Below are 20433 nucleotides of genomic sequence, written 5' to 3'. Positions count from 1 at the left end.
TTGTCAGTTCGCGCATGCGCTGGTGGTGAGCCTGGCCACCGTGAGGGCACCCCACCGGGGTCCGATCTCAGGACCCCGGGGGCCTCCTCGCGCCACCGATCCCGCCGTCACCAGAGGTGGTTGAAACCACGGCGGTGGGAGAGGCCTCTCAGCGGCGGGACTTCGGCCCATCGCGGGCTGGAGAATTGCCGCGGGGGGCTCACCGATTGGCCCGGCGCGATTCCCGCCCCTGCCAATTCCCGTGTGGCGGAGAATTACAGCCACGGCGGGGGCGGGATTTGCACCGGTCCCGGGTGATTCTCCAACCCTGCGGGGGGTCGGAGAATTTCGCTCCACATTTATCTGCATTGACCATGTATTTCCACACTCATTCAACTTGGCTAAATCACCTTAAAGCCTCTTAACATCGGCTTCACTCTTATTCCCTCCAAGTTTCATGTCATCAGTAAATTTAGAAATATAGTGTGTGGTGGAATGGTGGCACAGTGGTTAGCACTACTGCCTCATAATGCTGAGGACCCGGGTTCGATCCCGGCCCCGGGTCACTGTCCATGTCGCGTTCACATTGGGAGACTGCTTGAAAACCTAAGGTTGGACCTTAAAGATGTCCACACTCACATGAAGATTTTAAAAATTAAATCCGACCTACCAGTAATTGTAACATTTATCTGACTACGTTTATCTATTTGTTTATTTAAACAGAAGTTGATTAATGGAGCTTTGCAGGTTATAATTCAGCTCTTTCGTTAAAAAGGGTTAAGATGAAAAATTTTAAAATAAGAGTATACAGTAACGTTACCATTCTATATCCTCGGGGTAAAGGGAGGAGAGTATTAACAGTCCTTTAACACAATGGACCACAGTACATTTTACAGCTAGGGACCTTCCCGACAACACAAAGCCATCTTTGTATGGTGAGGAATTTTAAAAAAAATTTGAGCTGCGTTTTCAATGCAGTGCACCATCTTTAATTGGACAATCAGCCAAATTCTCAACAGGAAAATGCTCTGGGTCAAATCTGCTGGTGAACCATCTTTTCAAAGAAAGAGTGAATTAGTAAAGAAGCTTTTCAGTACAGTGGCACGTTTCACAAAAGATTTGGAGAACCTCCAGTAACATCAGGAAAGTTGAAAGAAACAACAAATTGTAAAAAAAGAAAAAATTCCACAGGACTAGGCGTAATTTAATACTGAACACCAGGAAAAGGTGAATTAACATAACATAGCAATAGGCCTTGAATCAAAAGCTTTCATTAATTTTATCTATGAGACAAATAGAAGATTAATGGTGAATTATCCATTATTGTAACTCTAATGTATATTCTCAGTGGGACATTTAGAAAGCATTAGACATTTTGACTGCTTTCTGAGGTGTGAGGGTTTGTAGCTTCTAAATAACAATTTTCTTTTCTGTTATCCCATTATGAATGCACTGTATAATGAACAATAAATCGCAGGTTTATCCAAGACTTTTAATACTGCTTCTTAAAAGGGCATCAAAAAATGGACTTGGTACACTTGAAACAGTTTAAAATAGATATTGCAGTCTGCTAATCATAAATTAGTTCAATTTACTCATGCAAAGTATGAAGCACAGTTCATAATTTAAGATGCTATAATTAGGCCTGTAAGAGACTGTTTCTGGACAGTATTCATTACTGCAGGTGTGATGAATCTAAATTCTATGAAAAAGTTTTGAAAGAGAAGACAGCCATGAGAAATAGCACAGGTTAGAGACAACAGAGGCAAACTAGTAGCAAAGCTGGAAAAGGTCAATGAGCCATTCGAGGCCTCCTACCAGGGACTGTACACCTCTGAGCACCCCACAGGGGCCCTGGGGATGAAACGGTTCCTCAATGGACTGAACATACCAGTTTTAGGGCAGGATAGGAAACGGGGGCTGGAAGCACCACTAGAACTGGGAGAAATCATGGCGAGCATCAACTCCATGCAGGCGGGGAAGGCGCTGAGGCCAGACGGATTCCCGGCGGGCTTCTACAAAATATTTGCGACAGCACTGGCCCCGCACTTGTGGGAGATGTTCACAGACTCACTGGCGAGGGGCGCTCTGCCACCTATGCTAGCACAAGTCTCAATTTCACTGATACCCAAGAAGGACAAAAGACCCAACAGAATGCAGGTCCTACAGACCCATTCCGCTTCTAAACGTAGACTCAAAAATACTGGCCAAGGTCCTGCCAAGCGACCGGAGGACTGTGTACCAGAAGTGGTAGCAGAGGACCAAACAGGCTTTGTCGAAGGCAGACAACTAACATCGAACATCAGGCATCTTCTGGACATGATAATGACCCAATCCGGGGAGAGAACACCTGAGGTGATAATCTCCCTGGACGCAGAAAAGGCCTTCGACAGAATCGAATGGAGGTACTTCATAGAGGTACTGGAGGGGTTTGGGTTTGGAACTGTGTTCATCGCCTGAGTGAAACTCCTGTACAGCACTCCCCCGGCGAGTGTTTGGATGCACACCACCAGCTCTAACTACTTCCAGCTGCATAGGGGCACAAGGCAGGGATGTCCGTTGTCCCCGCTGCTGTTCGCCCTAGTGGTCAAACTATTACCGATCGTGCTCAAGGCAGCAAAGAATTGGAAGGTGATCTGGAGAGGAGACAGAGAGCACAGAGTCTCACTCTATGCTGATGACGTGCATCTCGGACACACAAAGCAGCATGGACGAAATAATGGCACTCTTGAAAGAGTTTGGAACCTTCATGGCTACAAACTCAACCTGAGCCAAAGTGAGATCTTCCCGGTGAACCCACAAAGGGGGAGGGGCAGAGCTGGAGGGGCTGCCATTCAAGCAGGCCCAACACAAATTCCGTTACCTGGGGATCCAGACAGCCAGAGACAGGATACGGATCCACAAGTAGAACCTGACCAGCCTGGTGGAGGAAGTAAAAAAGGACCTGCAGAGGTGGGACACACTCCCACTCGCTCTGGCAGCGAGAGTGCAGACAATCAAAATGAACGTACTGTCCCGTTTCTTCTTCCTGTTCAAATACATACCAATCTACATCCCAAGGCCTTCTTCAGCTCAATGGGAAAAGTGATCATGGCACTTGTGTGTGGGGAAGGGGGGGTGAAATCCTAGGATCCCCCAAATATTCTTGCAGTGAATGAGAAGCAAAGTGGAAGGGACTTAGTCCTCCCAAACCTGCAACATAACCACTGGCCAGCAACAGTGGAAAGTGTAAGGGGGTGGATAAAGGAGTCGGAAGCTGAATGAGTGAGAATGGAGGAGGGCTCCTGCCCAAAGACTTCCCTCCAGGCCTAGGCCACCGCAGTGCTCCCATCCTCACCGACCAAGCACTCGAGTCCAATGGTGATAGCCACACTCCAGTCATGTAACCAACCATGAGAGCACTTTGATTTAACCAAAATGTTCATTAAGGCCCCATCTGCAACAACCACAGGTTCGCACCAGCCAAAATGGATGCCACCTTCAAAAGGTGGCAGTTAGGGACTTCCACACAGATAACAGACTGACAACACTAGAGGAGCTAACTGAGAAGTTCCAGCTGACAGAGGGCTAAGATATATGCAGGTCAAAAACTTCTTATGTAGGGAAACAAGGACATACCATGACCACCGCAACAATCGCTATTAGAGGACTTCTGAGGGAGGGGGAACTGTGGCAAACTGTATGGGCAACTGGAAAGGGCACACATCAATGGATAAGACAACAGAAAAGTGGACGGAAGACCTAGGGTTTGAAATTGGTGGGGACTCTGTAGCAAAGCACTGCACAGGGTTAACTCCAACTCCACATGCATAAGGATAAGCCTAATGCAGCTGCAAGTGGTACACAGAGCTCACTTAACCAGAACCTGAATGATTAGGTCCTTCCCGGAGGTGGAGGACAAAAATGTGATCGGTGCCAAGGAGGCCCGGCCAACCACGCCCACACGTTCTGGTCTTGCCCCAGGCTTGTTGGGTTCTGGACAGCCTTCTTTGAGGCCATGACCAAGATTGTGGGGGTAAGGGTGGAGCCGTGCCTGAGAGTAGCAGTCTTTGGGGTAATGGAACAACCAGATCTCCTTATGGGGAGGAGTTCCGACGCCCTTTCCTTTGATTCCCTAATTGCCCGCCTGCTCGGCTGGTGGTCAGCAGCACCACCCAAAGCTGCAGACTGGCTGTCCGACCTGTCGGAATTCCTCCAGATGGAGAAAATTAAATTCACCATCCAGGCGTCGGAAGAAGGCTTCCACAAAACATGGAATATCCTAACAGGAACAGGTTAAAATACCTGATGAGGGGAGAGGGCACGCCGGATGTCTAGAAGGGGAGGGGGATCTGGAGGAAAGGAGGGGAAGATGGAAGCAGGGAATCCAACCAAAACTAAGCGCCTGCCTGATGGAAGACAACTGATGTATATATTTTTTCTATGTGTGTTCACGCTCATCTTTGCTCTGTATAATATGGAAAACCATTAATAAAAACTTTTAATGAAAATAGTTTTTAAATAAATTAAATTGCTTATTAAATATGGTAAGATATTGTCAAGATAATAGTAGGAATTATGATACCCTGAATGACTATAGTTTGATGGTGGCTTGTACTTTAAAGCTCCGTGGCTAAGGATTCCTCTCCTCACTATGGCGGTTCCCCGCTGGTGGGTTCAATGGCGGGTAGCGGAGGGAGGGAGGATTTGGCGGGAGTCCAAATGTCGGTTTTACGCAGGTGTTAATTTTCCGTAGGATCTTCCGCCAGTGCCCACCATGGCAGATCGGGAAACCCCCGGAGGCCGGTGTGAAACTGGTTTGCATCCCACTAATGGATGCAGATATTGGAATCTTCCCCCCTCTCCTGATTCTCCATGACACCAGCGGGAAAACACACCGCTCCAGAACACATCTGGAACATGGCCTGCAGAAGTTGGACTCGCAATGCATGGGGCTGGCACCGGAGTTCGGGATGGAGGCCACCAACAATCCTGGAATACCGCAGTAGTGGGTTGGAGTGGAGAGGAGGGGGGCATCTTTCAGGTGGATCTTCAAACTTCAGAGTCAATGAGAAGGTCCAACTTCCATCCTTAGAGTGTTCCCAGAGATCCGTCTTCTTTTGCAGGATGTTCATTTTCTTTCTTCAATAGTGGGTCGGTTATGTTGGGCACCTTTTAAATATGGCACCCAGGAATGATGGCGGGAAGTTGGCCATCAAGCCTGCCTCCCCCCCCCCGCCCAATCAATATGGTGCTCAACCCTCAGATGCATAATTAATTAGGGCGGGGACAGAAGATATGTGGTGGCTTTCTACTGGTCGCAACGGGAACATTCTCCGTCCCCACCCCACCCCTGTCAAGAGACCTAGTCCCAGATGGAAGAATGTGTGTATGGACATCATTAAAGCATTGTGAAGGATTCCCCAGTTTACTATCGATAATGATTTTGTAAACAAGCGCTGAAAGAACATATTAATGATTTCAGTAGAAATACTAAATATGAAATCTTCAAAAACATAGTTCCGATTTTGTAAGTTGATCATTATTAGATAGTTGTGGAGAAGTTATTTGCAGGAGGTTATTTTTCCTCCAGTTATAATGAGGAATATTGGGCGAAATTCTCCGCACCCGCGGAAAGTCGCAAAACCGTCGTAAAAATCGGGACCGTTTTACGACGGTCGCGAAGGCTTCATTTCCCGACGGATTCACTTCCTGGAAATGGGCTAGTAGCGCGGCCGCGTCAATTACGTGCGTGATGACGACGGAACGCGATGACGACACGAACACGCCCATGTGACGCCGCCCGACGCCGTAAAAAGGCGCGGGCGACCACAGAATCTGTCGGGCAGGATGTCGGAGCCGAGGAGAGCTGCTCCTCGCTTTGTAGATGCTGACGTCGAGGCGCTGCTCGATGCCGTGGAGCAGAGGAGGGGCATCATCCGCCCGCGGAGAGGGCATCGCCAACCTGCCAGCGCGGTACGCCAGGCCTGGCGTGACGTGGCTGCTGCCGTCAGTGCTGTGGGGCAGACCCCTCGCTCAGCAGAGCAATGTAGGAAGAAGCTACACGACCTCACCAGGTCTGCCAGGGTAAGTGCCATGAGGGTGCCCCCTAGTCACAACCATCCCTCCCCCTTAACTTAAGCACCCCCCCCCCCCCCCCCCCCCCCCCCCCCGTGCCGGGGGGAGGGGGGGGGATTGGGGCAGAGTTATTTGAGGGTGGTTCACAAAGTTGTCGCAGACCCAGCGCTCTGGCCCCGAGGAGAGATGCAATCGTCTGATGACAACTTGCCCCCCCCAAACTGTGCCAGTATCTGAACGGACTGCTGATACCTACCGTTTTGTAATGATCTACCTATGTTCCCTCCCCCAACAGGCCAAGGCCGCTCATAACCACCGTGAGCGGCACAAGACTGGAGGGGGTTCGCCCAACCTGCACCCCCTCAGCACCTTTGAACAGAGGGCACTGGACCTTGTTGGGGGGTCTGCCACCCGCGATATCGCGCAATGCGAGGTTGGCGGAACTGCAGCAAGTGAGACAACCCTCCCTGACAAACACTCACCCCTCACCCATCCTCTGTCCCTTCACAAACCCTGCCCACTGGGACACCTCCCCCTTCCTCTGTCCCTTCACACACCCTGCCCACTGGGACACCTCCCCCATCCTCTGTCCCTTCACACACCCTGCCCACTGGGACACCTCCCCCATCCTCTGTCCCTTCACACACCCGGCCCACTGGGACACCTCCCCCATCCTCTGTCCCTTCACAAACCCTGCCCACTGGGACCGTCCAGCGGCCTGCCGAGCAAATCGAAATAACCCGTCTCATTCTCTTCCCTAGGACGTGATGCCGAACGACCAGGGCCGTCTGCCTCCAGACGGAGACAGGAATCTGCCGCCACCTCACCCGGGGCCTCACAACAGAGGGTGCCCGATCAGCGGGCAGCCCTATCCGCCCCAACCCAATCTGTGGACCAGGACGCACAGAGGGTTCGAAGTCCACCACCACCACCAGAAATGGCCAGGGACAACCCTCCTGTCGCTGAGCAGCCCCACACCATGGACGAGGCCCTAAACATTGAGAGCATCGGGCTTGCGGCACTGCTTTCTCCCACCACATCCATCATCCCAGAGACACACACCCCGGCGGGCCTATTTAGTGATGAGTCTCCTGGGGCACAGTCTGGTTGGCACATCACAGCTGAGCAGGTACAGCAGGTGGAGGTCGGAGCAACAGAGGGCCCGGACTCGCGGAGGCCAGACCAGGCCCAGGATGCAGCTGGCTCCCAGACGTTTTCAGAGTTCCTGGAGTTTCTCAACCCCCCCCCCCACAGCCGATGCCTCAGGAAACCCAGGGAAACAATGACGGGAGGAGGGCAGCCTTCCTGGCTCTGCAGACGCTGTTAGAGGAGTCGAACCGCGTCCAAGAGCAGGGAGTGGTGCCGCCTATGGCAGAGACCCAGTCCGACACCGCACGGGTGGCATCCGCGGTGGAGGCAATGGGTCAGGTTATGCAAGACGTTGGGGTTAATGTGCACGCGTCATCCTCGGCCCTGGACAGGGTTGCCCTCTCACAGGCAGCAATGTGCCAGAGCCAAACCGACATTGCCGGCGCCCTGCGGGCCATGGCACAGTCCCAGCAGTCGATAGCACAGTCGCAGCAGTCGGTCGCGGAGACCATCAACCGCCTGACACATGTGCTGGATGGCGTCGTGCACACACAGGTTGAGATCGCACAGTCCCTGGCGGGAATGTCTAACTCCCTGGACTCCGTCTCTGCAAACCTTCGGATCCTGGTGGATACCATTGCAGGCCTACAGGACTGGCAGCGCCAGGTGTCGGTGGTGCGACGGGGAACCTCCCCGCTCGCACCTCTGTCCCAAAGTGAGGCCCGGGGGCCACCGGGCTCCCCGAGGGAGGAGGAGGTTTCGGGGCCCGTCCCATTAACTCCATCACGGGACGTCCCGGAATTCTCGGCCTCCCCCCGTCCCATCCCTGGTGCATCGGGTGGGCAGCAGGCAGAGCAGGGTGGCACAATGTCACCCGAGACGCCCGCAGAGCAGCCTGGCCCATCAAGGCCGGGTCGCCCCAGGAAACGCATAGCCAAGGAGAAACGAGTCGAGGGGGGCGATTCGCAGCAATCCTCCTCCACTCCTGCTGTATCATCTGGGGATTCACTTGGACGTACTGGTAGGGCCCGTAAGGCAACTAAGATAGACACTGAGTAAGTTGGCACGGGTGAAGGGCACAGTTTAGTTGTAGGGGCTAGTGCACCTGTAAATAATTGTTAATATTAAACGCACTGTTCCACCTTACTTGTAATACCGTGTGATTGTTCCACAGCCACAGGAATCGTGATGGTGACCGAGTGTCGCTGGGGGTGACGGGTGGTGAAACCTCGGTGCCGGGTGTGCAGTCCCTGTCCCTACCCCCCTCCCACAGCTAGCCCACGCGGGCACGTGATGGAGTGTCAGTGACGAACTCAGCGGCCACCAAGGTGGATGGTTCAGCTATTGCCATGGGTCAGACTCTCTCTAACGATTCTGAGCTCACAGCTCTTCGCAGAGCGGGCTGTCATCATTCCACATGGCACTGATCACACCCGCTGACACAGCCATCAATGTTGTGCCATTCCGTCTGTACCCAGTGATAAGCGTCATGTCGAAGTGGAGCAGTGTACACTGAGGGGGGGGGGGGGGGGGGGGGGGGGGGGGGTTGTGGGTGGTGGCAGTTGTGTGGTGACCCTCTGCATGACTAGCGATGCAGGTGGTGGTTTGGTGTTCATCGGGGACGTCACATGCGATGCGTGAACCGTGCTGCCACCAGGGCGTCGCGTGCCCGCCGTCCTTGCCGGGTCCGTCGTGCCGCCTCCTGGACATCACCAGCACCTGGGTCGTGTCTGCGTTCTGCGCCCGCCACTCCGCCAGCCTCCTCCTCCTCCTCCTCCTCCTCCTCCTCTGTGCTGGCACCACTGCCACTAGCTTCTCCCTCCGCCTCCTGCAACAGGTCATCTCCCCTCTGCATCGCGATGTTGTGCAGCGCACAGCAGACCACTACAATGCGAGCGACCCTGTCGGCCTGGTACTGCAGCGCCCCTCCGGAGCGGTCCAGGCACCTGAATCTCATCTTCAGGAGGCCAAGGCAGCGCTCCACCACACCCCTGGTTGCTGCATGGGCCTCGTTGTATCGTGTTTCCGCATTGGTCTGAGGCCTCCGTATAGGCGTCATCAGCCAAGACCTCAGCGGATAACCCCTGTCACCTAGCAACCAGCCCCTCAGCCGGGGGGGACTTCCCTCAAACATCGCAGGGATGAACGACTGCGCCAGTATGTAGGAGTCATGCACACTCCCTGGGAACCTTGCACAGACGTTCATGAACCTCATGTGGGGGTCGCATACCACCTGGATATTCATGGAGTATGTCCCCCTCCTGTTTGTGAACACTTCCTTGTCCACAGCAGGCGGGCGCATGGGGACGTGAACACAGTCGATTGACCCCTGAACCCTCGGTATCCCGGCCACACTGGCAAATCCACGGGCTCGTGAGTCTTGACTTGCTTGGTCCTCGGGAAAGGTGATGTAGCGGTCCGCGATGGCATAGAGGGCGTCGGTCACATCCCGGATGCACCTGTGCACCGATGACTGGGAGATCCCAGAGACGTCCCCGCTCGGAGACTGGAAGGAGCCGGTAGCATAGAAGTTCAGAGCGACCGTCACCTTGATGGCTACCGGGATCGCGTGTCCTCCCCCCGTTCCACGTGGGGCGAGGTGCGACAGGAGTTCGCAGATATGTATCACCGTCTGCCTACTCAGCCGGAGCCTTCTCCTGCAGGTGATGTCCGGCATTGTTAGGAAAGAGACCCGGACACGGTACACCCTCGGCTTTGGTCGTCGCCTCTGGCGCGTGGCTGCACCCTCACTCTCTCCTCTTCCTCTTCCTCCTCCTCCTCCTCCTCCCCCCCCCCCCCCCCCCATGCTGCTCGACGACTGGCAACTCCTCGGCCCTTCCCTCTGCTGCTGCAGCTGGCCCTGCAGCCACTGCGGGTTGTGGCTGTGGATGCTGCTGCATCTCCAAATGCAGTGCAGCGGCCCCAACCACTGCGCAGAGCATAGCCGTTCTGTTCCCATGCATCGTGCTAACCTACAGAAGGGTGGTGTGGGGCAGAGAAACGGGACATGTTAGACGGAGGTTAGTCGACACCTCGGCAGCCGCCTGCCACGGGATACCAGTGTGTCCTGGTGGCCTGGTCGCGCTGCTGACACGCGGGCAGCCTAACCCCTGGTCACTTTCTGCATCCAACGGCCAGTAAACTATGGCCTCCTCACGGGTGCGTCAGTGGCCTGTGGCCGGAAGCCACAGGGGAACCAGCGGCCGTGTCCTCGTGACCGGCACGCCATGGCATGGTGGCAGACATTTTGTTACGGGGTTGGACGGCTCACTCTCTACCTAACCCCCCCCCCCTCCGTCGCCCCCACTGCCCCCTCCGTCTCCCCCACTGCCTCCCCCGTCGCCCCCACTGCCTCCTCCGTCTCCCCCACTGCCTCCCCCGTCTCCCCCACTGCCTCCCCCGTCTCCCCCACTGCCTCCCCCGTCTCCCCCACTGCCTCCCCCGTCTCCCCCACTGCCTCCCCCGTCTCCCCCACTGCCTCCCCCGTCTCCCCCACTGCCTCCCCCGTCTCCCCCACTGCCTCCCCCGTCTCCCCCACTGCCCCCTCCGTCTCCCCCACTGCCTCCCCCGTCTCCCCCACTGCCTCCCCCGTCGCCCCACACTCCCCCCGCTCTGGACCCCCTCCCGTTCCCAGGGATGCCTTCCCCGTTGTGGCCAGACTCGAGCGGTGCGCTGAACGGTGCGCTGAGCGGTGCGCAGAGTGGTGCCCTGACCTCCTCCAAGCAGTCGTCAGCCAGGCCGACTGGTTGACGAATTTAAAAAGCAGGTGTGTTTCACGACGTCCAAACAGGGCGCCATGACGTCGGGACTTCGGCCCATCCGGGCCGGTGAATAGCGGGGGGGGGGGGCTATCAGTGGCGATTCTGGTCGTGTCAGGGGCGGGAAGGAGGCGTTTGTCGGGAATCGCGACTCCGACATTTTGCGGGGTTCGGAGAATAGCGGGAGGGCGTCGGAACAGCGTCGCCGTAAAAATTTCCGACGCCCGCTATTCTCCGAACCGTCGTGAGTCCGGAGAATCTCGCCCATTGAGAGGGTGCTTTAAAGGAGGAGGTAAAAGATATTTGAAAATATTCCTTTTTAACACAGGGCTAAATCGCTGGCTTTGAAAGCATACCAAGCAGGCCAGCAGCACGGTTCGATTCCCGTAACAGCCTCCCCGAAAAGGCGCCGGAATGTGGCGACTAGGGGCTTTTCACAGTAAGTTCATTTGAAGCCTACTCGTGACAATAAGCGATTTTCATTTCATTTACATGGGTCTTTTTAGTACACTTTATCAATGACACAGGATTTCCATAGCAACAATTTATCATGGCAGGTTCTCAATAAGTTGCCATGGAAATTCTGGTTACTTAACAGAAAACATGCTGATAATATATACTTAATAAATCTGTGTAAAGGCTCAGTATTCTTCTGCTACTCATATGGGTGGTGTTGGGTGTGAGGAGAACCAGACTGAGTGATTATCTTAAATTGGGAGTGTCTTAGCAAGAAGCTCAAATGTAAAAAACATTTTTTGTATCCATTGATGGGATTTGAGAATCACAGGCTAGGCCAGAACGTTTTGCCCATCCTTAATTTCCCTTGACAAAGTGGTGTTGAGATTCCTTCTTGAACCGCTGCAGACCATCCGGAGAGGTACATTCACAGTGCTGTAAAGAAGGGAGTTCCAGGATTTTGACCCAGCGAAGATGAAGGAACGCCGATATAGTCACAAGTCAGGAAGTGCGTGGTTTGGAGGGGAACTTGCACATGGTGATGTTCCCGCGCATCTGCTGCCCTTGTCCATCTAGGACCTAGATTCTAGGTGGTAGAAGTTAATAATAATAATAATCTTTATTGTTACACTTAGGCTTACATTAATACTGCAATGAAGTTACTGTGAAAATCCCCTGGTTGCCACACTCCGGCGCCTGTTCGGGTACACAGAGGGAGAATTCAGAATGTCCAAATTACCCGAGAGCACGTCTTTCAGGACTTGTGGGAGGAAACCGGAGCACCCGGAGGAAACCCAAGCAGACACAGGGAGAACGTGCAGACTCCGCACAGACAGTGACCCAAGTCACCTGAGGCCGCCCCACCTGATGCTCCGCCCCCGACCTGCTGAGTTCCCGAATGCGTCGGTCGCGTGTGCTATCATTTGTCGGGAACACGGCGTGGCGGCTGCGGACTCAGTCCAGCGGTGCCACAGTCGGGGGTGTAGCCATCTGGGATGGCCACTTTCGGTGTACAAAATGGATGCTCACAGAGACTCTAGGGAAATATGGACAATACTAAGCAACAAGCAGGCACAGAGCCTGAATGTATATCTGGGTCGATTTACATATTGATGGCCCATCTCCGAGGAACAAAGGACTAATACTCAGGTATCCGATACGGTCTCATTTTGCACAGCGCGGCCACTGCAGGCCAATACCGTGCGCATGCACGGCCACGGACCCGGCAATTCTCCGGGCAGTATCAGCAGCTTGAGCCGGGTGCTCTACGTTGCCTTCCTCATAGCCCCCAGCCAAATGGAGGATCGGTGGGCGTTTTGCACTGAATGTTCGGTCGTAAAATGCCACAGTTTCCACACCGGTGTCAGGACATAGCCTGAAGATCAGCGAAGCTAGCCCCACGTCGCCCTTCAAACTCTTTAACTGGGCGAACACCTGAGATCTTTTAAACGGTTCATTCAGTCCCGTCACATCCCATAAGACCAATCTAGTTGGGGCTCCAAACCCCTCCACCCCTCCTCCTAATGGACTCCTCCAGACCGCTACCTCATCCACCTTCCAGCTTTTCCACACAAGGCCCACGCAAGATGGCCAATGCCACACCCCTCCATCCAATGACTCCATAAAGAAACCTTTGTTGTCAGCATCCCACTCCTCACCCCCTCTCTTCTCCCATCCCAAAGAAAGAAAACCCCACCTCCCCTGGCTCGCTATTCCCACCCACATGAAAAACAAAGAAAATGACCCCCCCCCAAATAGCCAGCTGCGGCAAACCTCACCCCCCCCCCCCCCACCATTTCACACTTCCGTCAATCAGTATATCTGCCAGCAGGTGACCCCTTCATCCGAACTAAACACAAACTTTATTTACAAAAACACTCACATATCCACCCCCTTCGGTCCAACCCTCCTTTAATTGTGCAACCCAAGCTCTTTCATCCCCACATCTGCTCCCACCATACCCAGCAAATGTTTTAATACACCCAGTGCCTGTAACCCACAGGCGGGGTGGCAGATATTACAAAACTATACATTTAGAGAACAAAGTTCATAGAAAACAGCAGCAAAAACAAACAAATACTCACACCGTTGAGCACAATGTCAAAGCTCAAACATGCAGGTGAACCCACCCAGACTCCTCAAATGTCCCCCAGTCCATGATCCTTTATAAAGTTATTTGCTCTTTCCGGCATATTGCAACAATTTTCTCCACCCTGAACATGACCCACAAGCTAGCCAGGTACATCATTCCAAATCTCACCTTGCTCCTGAAAAGAGCAGCCTTGGCCTTGTTGAACCCGACTCTTCTTGTTGCCATCTACACTCTCAAGACCTGGTAATTTGGCTCAGTATGACCTTCCCAACTACATTCAAGGGTTTCCTTTGCCCACCTCAAAATCTTTTCCTTGTCCAAGTATTGATGGAGCCATAGTACAATCGCCCATGGTGGCACCCTAGCTCTTGGCTTCTTCCTCAAAGACCGATGGGCGCGGTCCACTTCAGGAGGGCGGTCAAAGACCCCTCCCTCACAAACTGCTCGAACATCTTGGCCACATATTCTCGTCGTTTTCATACACTCAAATCTTTGGGCAGCCCTACGATCCTCATATTATGCCGCCTGGAGCAGTTCTCCAGGTCATCGATCTTGGCCTTCAACTAAATTTTAACTCTGCCATCATCAGCATCTCTGGTTCCAAAGAGGCAATCCGATCTTCGCGGTCAGCAAACATCTCTGCCACCTTCTGGATCGACGCATTCTGCACCTCCAGCTGCTGTTCCAACCTGTCTAGGGCAGCCTGAAATGGCTCTGCCACTCTCGGCAAATCCTTAGTGGCTGCCTGCCTTTGCTTTTTGAATTTGGCCGATAGGAACTTGGCCAACTGGTCTAGCAACAACTGAATGGGCAACGATGCCACAGAACCGGCTGCCACCCCCCCACCCCCCCCAATGCTACGCCGGTTCTCTAGGTCCGCAGAATGCCCTTGCTTGACACATTGTCTGGTAAAATTTTGGCATCACCGGAGAAGTTCTAGTTTTTCTATTTTACCCCTTTTTCACGTGCACCACACACACAGAACGGGCAGGAAGGGCCAAAAGCAGTCCTCAGGCAGGAGCCACCTTATGCACGACCATTCACTCCATGGCCGCCACTGGAAGTCCAAACAATTAGAGAATTGATTGCCCCAGGACTCCTAGAGGTTTGGCTGTTGCGGGTGTTCACCCCCTTGATTGCAGCTCGACTTAGATTACACATGAGTATTGTGTCTATACAGAATCTTAGGTCCCTTTCCATCTCATCCTTCCATAATATGTCTAGTTTTACAATTTAGCAGCGATAGCTTTCCACAGTTTTGGTGGTGGAAGGCCGCATCCCCGCTACCTCATCAAATGCCAAGGGCTTGCTCATAATTAACTGGAGGAAATTGCAGTTTGACACCAGAGACAATGGGCGTACCAGCCACGTTGGGACTCATGGTGGCACGGCGCAGCTGGAAGTTGTCAGGAGATCCATATTCTGGGATCCACCCAGCTTGCCACACCTCGCGAGATCTAACATGATCTCGCGCGACATTGTGACCTGAATCTTGCCCATTGTGAGCAGGATCACTAACTGGCAAATCTGCAGATTAGTGTGAGACAACTGGATCTACTGAGGCCCTGGGATCCAACCCCTTCGCCTTGGTGACCTTGGGTGAGCGTTGTTCAATGCAAACGGGGACCAGATGGAATGGCACCTTGTGGGGGTCTCACAGGGGATCGGAGGTCCCCAGGTGCTTGCCCTCTGGGTGGGGTGGCACCTTGGCACTGCCAGCCTTGGACCCTGACACTGACAAAGTGTCACTGGCAGGGGCACTGCCAGGGTGCCAGGCTGGCAGTGCAAAGGTGCAAACCTGGCATTTTTCCTGCAGCAGAGATCAAGCTCGGGAGTGCCCTGGAAAGTGAATTGAACTGATTCTGTTTTATGGGGCAAAATTCTCCGACCCCACGCAGGGTCGGAGAATCGCCCGGGGCCGCCGAAAATCCCACCCCCGCCGTGGCAGAAATTCTCCGCCACCCGGGAATTGGCGGGGGCGGGAATCACCCCACGCCGATCGGAAACCCCCCTGCGACGATTCTCCAGCCCGCGATGGGCCGAAGTCCCGCCGCTGGGAGGCCTCTCCTGCCGCCGAGGTTTGAACCACCTCTGGTGGCGGCGGGATCGACGGCGCGAGCGGGCCCACCGGCGCATGCGCGAACCGGCGAAGGCCTTTTGGCCAGCCCCGGTGGCGGGCGTCAAAGGCCGCTGGTGCCGGTTTCGGCGTGGTGCCAACCACTCCGCCGCGGGCCTAGCCCCCAAAGGTGCAGAGAATTCCGCACCTTTGGGGAGGCCCGACGCCGGAGTGGTTGGCGCCACTCCGCTACGCCGGGACCCTTCGCCCCGCCGGGTAGGGGAGACTCCTGCCCATGGTTTCGCTATTGTTTCATCGTCCATGGGGTAGGACAAGATCACGTTGTAAGCATCACAATGGTGTTCAGCTGCATAATGTGTCAATCAATCAAACCAGCACTTATCATTTGTTGATGAACCTAGCCTTTTTCTGTTCAGATGAATTTATAATCCTGAAAACTTGACAGACTTAAAACTGGGTAAACTTGACAGATTTAAAACTGGGTAATGAAAACATCAGAGAATACCAACGGATAGAAGTTAACAGCGAGGAGAGAAAAACAGTGCTCACAAGAATGGTTCTTACTCACTGTATTGTCAATTGTGAATCAAGAAATTTAGAAACGCTACATCATGTGACAATAAATTAGCTAGATCGCATATAACTAGCTATTATTATGAGAGGTGGAATTGAGATAGTATCACAGGACGAAAGTTTGGACTGAATTTTCAGTCCTTTTGCCTGGAGTTGTAGTATCTTGCAAATGGGGGTCACCAACCTATTGCCCTGTGGCAGCAATGGCTGAGGAAACGGGGGTTACCAACCTATTGCCCTGTGGCAGCAATGGCTGAGGAAATGGGGGTTACCAACCTATTGCCCTGTGGCAGCAATGGCTGAGGAAACGGGGGTTACCAACCTATTGCCCTGTGGCAGCAATGGCTGAGGAAATGGGGGTTACCAACCTATTGCCCTGTGGCAGCAATGGCTGAGGAAACGGGGGTTACCAACCTATTGCCCTGTGGCAGCAATGGCTGAGGCAATGTTCATTGGGATTTGCCACCATGTGGCTGAAGTGACTCCCATCATCAGACAGTAGGCCCCTTTGATATCAAAATAGGAAGTCTGGCCAAATGAGGTCAGTCTCTGGATGAATATTAATGAAATCAACTCTGGCTCTTTGTCACACTCCTTGACTCCATAGCTGTTAATCTCCAATATCAAATTGTGAATGAGTCAAAACTTTAGGGCTGGTTTAGCACAGGGCTGATGAGCTGGCTTTTAAAGCAGACCAAGGCAGGCCAGCAGCGCGGTTCAATTCCCGTACCAGCCTCCCCAAACAGGCGACGAGGGGCTTTTCACAGTAACTTCATTTGAAGCCTACTTGTGACAGTAAGCGATTTTCATTTCATTTCACTTTCCCAAGTTCAATATTGGCAGGACCAATGCCATCCCTTTCTGCTCTCCTCGGAAACTTTCTCCCCAGCGCCCTCGTCACTCAAGTCTTTTCACCTGAAAATGTACAATCTCAATGCCCTTCAAACTCCACTTCTGAGTCGTTGGGAACACCGTCTCATCAGCTTCCCTCTGTAACTCATCAAGGACAGCCTTGTCTTCGGGCTTGCCCGCCCTAAGGTTCTATAGCTGACCGCACAAGCTCCAATCTATACAAATTGCAACTCACCTGGAAGTCAGCAGTTCACATATTTCATACTGTATTACTCTCCAGGTCTTACTGTCTGGCAGTCCCCAGCTCATGGTTTTAATGTTTTTGAGATCCGTGTTCTCACTTCTAAACCCCTCCTTGGCCACGAGACATTTTGATGTGATAAGGTTCTGTATAAATGCAAATCTATATTACATCTCGCACCTTCCCTGTTTTATATCTGGTCTAATCTTCAGTTCATCATTGGTGATGGTGGCTTAACCAAACCTTTAAGCATTGGCTGCGATTTTCAGGTTTTTTTTGTTTACCTCCCCCCAGGAGATCAGAGTGGTAAAGGGAATCTTTATGTTGTAGCACCTGGACACTAATAGGGTCATTTCTTGTCCATCAATAGCTGTATGTTCATATCATACCCTGCCCTCTGGAACTCTTTTCCAAAAATCTTGTTCCGTGAAAGCCAAAGCATCCAGGCGATATAAAAATGTAACCACAAAACAAAATAAGCTGCTTACCTCTGCCTCACAGAAGCCATCTCTTCTTTGCTTTCCATACAGCCAAATGACATCCCCCTCTTTAAAAGCCAATTCATGACTGGGATGAATATTGGGGCTGTCACGCAATGGATTATAATCATAAATAGCAGTGTACTGAAAAAGAGAGCAGAAGACAATGATATTTACTACTGACTATAAGAATCTAATTACACTTTATTTATCATTATTAATGGGACTTGAAGACTTGTACTTGACTCATGCGGATCTTGATTGGTACAGGATTTGAGCACCATTTAAAACACTAACTATGAAGGTTAATGTGGCTCTGAAGAGCCCAACATGAGTGAAACAAACAGCATTTGAAAACTATTCACTATTTATTCTTGTTCTTTTACAGATAGGTGATCATTTTTCTATTTGCCTGTGACATTTTTTTAATCACTTACATTAAGATCTTATCCGCCCTCTGCATGAAAAAAACATCCTGGATTCCCTACTGGAGTTATTAGTGACCATTTAATATTTATGGCACCTAGTTTTGAACTGCCTCACATATGGAAACATTTTCATGAAGCCCTTGGAACATAAGAAAGATTTACCAAGCAATGATTCATGTTTGCTCCAGTTGTTTTGAAGATCCCTCACATAAAGGCAATTCATTGCTACTGTGACAGCTCTGAATCAATAGAAGAAAATCGCCATTTCAAAAATAAATAAGAATGCTTCTTTAAAAAGAACCTTCAGAAATTAAGTGGTTAACTTGTAGAAGCAAAAAACTGGTCGACTATTAGAACATAATCATCCCAAAAGGGCCATATGCATTTCCATCCATTAGAGAGAGACAATTTTGGTAGCTTGTAGCTGAAAATTCAATCTCTCAGTTCCTCCTGCCTCAGGCCACTGTGTCATTTGTATGATGGAGACTCAGTCCCTCATTGAGGCTCCTGGGGTGGAGGGGATGTGGTTAGCGCTATCAGAGACCGAGGGAGTCGTGATGTTCCTAATAGTTAAAAATCATTGCTTAATGGCGCCATCAGCACCACAATGTGGTTCTTATTTGTCATTGGAGAGTCCTGCGCTGTTTGCAGCCAGCAACAGAATCACAGTCAGAGGAGCTACCAGGCTCAAAAAGGTAAGTCTTCAAAAATAGTTCCCGTTAGGACTCCATTGGGCCCAAAAAATAAGGACTGCTTAACCCAGGACCCAGTATGAGTCATTAAGCTATTATATACCGCCCCACACTCCCTAAAACCCTCAGCCCTGAATCCCCCCCACCCCTCCCCACCGTTGCCCTGGAAACTGGCCTGCCATTCCCACCTCCAGACCAGTCCTCAACAGGTTGCCGGGGATGGTCCCCAGATCTCCAACCTGTGTGGCTCCCTGCTGAAAAATTCCCACTGCCACCCACTGGTCAGGGGTCAGGTAGTGCATCAGACCGGATTTCCAGTCGGACTCCAGCAACATTTATGCAAAAATGAAAGGTAGCATAGTGGTTAGCACAATTGCCTCACAGCTCCAGGGTCCCTGGTTCGATTCCTGGCTTGGGTCACTGTCTGTGCGGAGTCTGCATGTTCTCCCCGTGTCTGCGTGGGTTTCCTCCGGGTGCTCTGGTTTCCTCCCACTGTCCAAAGATGTGCAGGTTAGGTGGATTGGCCATGCTAAATTGCCCTTAGTGTCCAAAATTGCCCTTAGTATTGGGTGGGGTTACTGAGTCATGGGGATAGGGTGGGAATGTGGGGTTGGGTGGGGTGCTCTTTCCAAGAGCCGGTGCAGACTCGATGGGCCGAATGGCCTCCTTCTGTACTGTAAATTCTATGAAATGTTAGGTTCCATTTTCTTTGCTCCCACTTACAAGTTACAAAGCAATCTGCTCCCGGATTCCTTCAGCTGATTGGTATTGTACGGTGCTCTGAAAACTATCATGCAGCAATTATGTCAGGCCATCTCCCCTGAGAATCAATACGTGTTAAATTTGATATCTTCCTGCCCTACAATCTGTGAAGGAAATTACTTAAAAAGGTCACAATGACCCATAAAATTCTATCCATTCAACGCATTCATGATTCTAACATTATACAGGTTAAAATAATCTCATAAATATGTCACTGCTGTATTAGTCTGACCAAATGAAATTCGACCCGTTCACTTTAGCGAGCAAATAACATCATTTTTTGAAACTCATTTAGTACTTTGAACCAAAGTAGGGTTGATTCATTTTAAATTTTCCAATTAATTTGTTGTACCAATGAATTTGCGCCCATTCCCTCATCATGAATCATAGACTGTGCGTCTGTCAAATGGTTAATTCAAATGAAAGGGTCGAAGTATTGAGTTGCTATATATGAATCACCATGGTAACAATCACATGACTTTCCTCTTGGGACATAGTTTAGTCACACGTACACATGAATAGCAAACCAGCTATCAGGCAGTATCAGGTGTACCTTGGCTTTGCAATGTGATGTAATATATAGTGCTGAAGAGAAGGACTGTGAAGGTGCTGGGGATTTTAATGGCCTAGAAATTTGCTGGTGCTGTGTCTGCTTTTGAGGGTGCAGAATAATTGCCATAGCAAGATTGCAGGCAGGGCACGTGCATTTATTATGAGCTGGAACTCTGTCACCCGACATGCTGGTGAAACCAAATAAAAACGAGGAGTTCTGGGCCTATATCTGAATCGGCAGTTCAACATTTTGGAAATACAAGCGGAGGTGCTAAAAGGTTTCAAGCGTTGTTTGTAAAATCGGACAGTCGTGAACGCAGCCTCTGCCTTCTCTCCCTCTCCCATA

General features: G+C 51.7%; 1 protein-coding gene across 7 annotated transcripts in view; it reads right to left on the bottom strand.

The window, feature by feature from the left end:
- The window catches only part of LOC119963432 (trichohyalin-like), a 190395-nt gene that overhangs the window by 19290 nt on the left and 150672 nt on the right, over positions 1 to 20433 (bottom strand). For all 7 annotated transcript variants that reach the window (XR_005460101.1, XR_005460102.1, XM_038792548.1 and 4 more), the window contains one exon: positions 17663 to 17797. Coding sequence is in view for 5 of the 7 variants with exons in the window: in XM_038792548.1 (XP_038648476.1) it covers positions 17663 to 17797 (135 nt within the window). In the remaining 2 variants the exon portion in view is untranslated. The remainder of the gene's footprint in view (positions 1 to 17662; positions 17798 to 20433) is intronic.

The sequence above is a fragment of the Scyliorhinus canicula genome, chromosome 3 (assembly GCF_902713615.1).
Source record: "Scyliorhinus canicula chromosome 3, sScyCan1.1, whole genome shotgun sequence".
Classification (NCBI taxonomy): Eukaryota; Metazoa; Chordata; class Chondrichthyes; order Carcharhiniformes; family Scyliorhinidae; genus Scyliorhinus; species Scyliorhinus canicula.
Note: the sequence above shows the minus strand (reverse complement) of the source record. Positions and strands in the feature narration are given on the sequence as shown.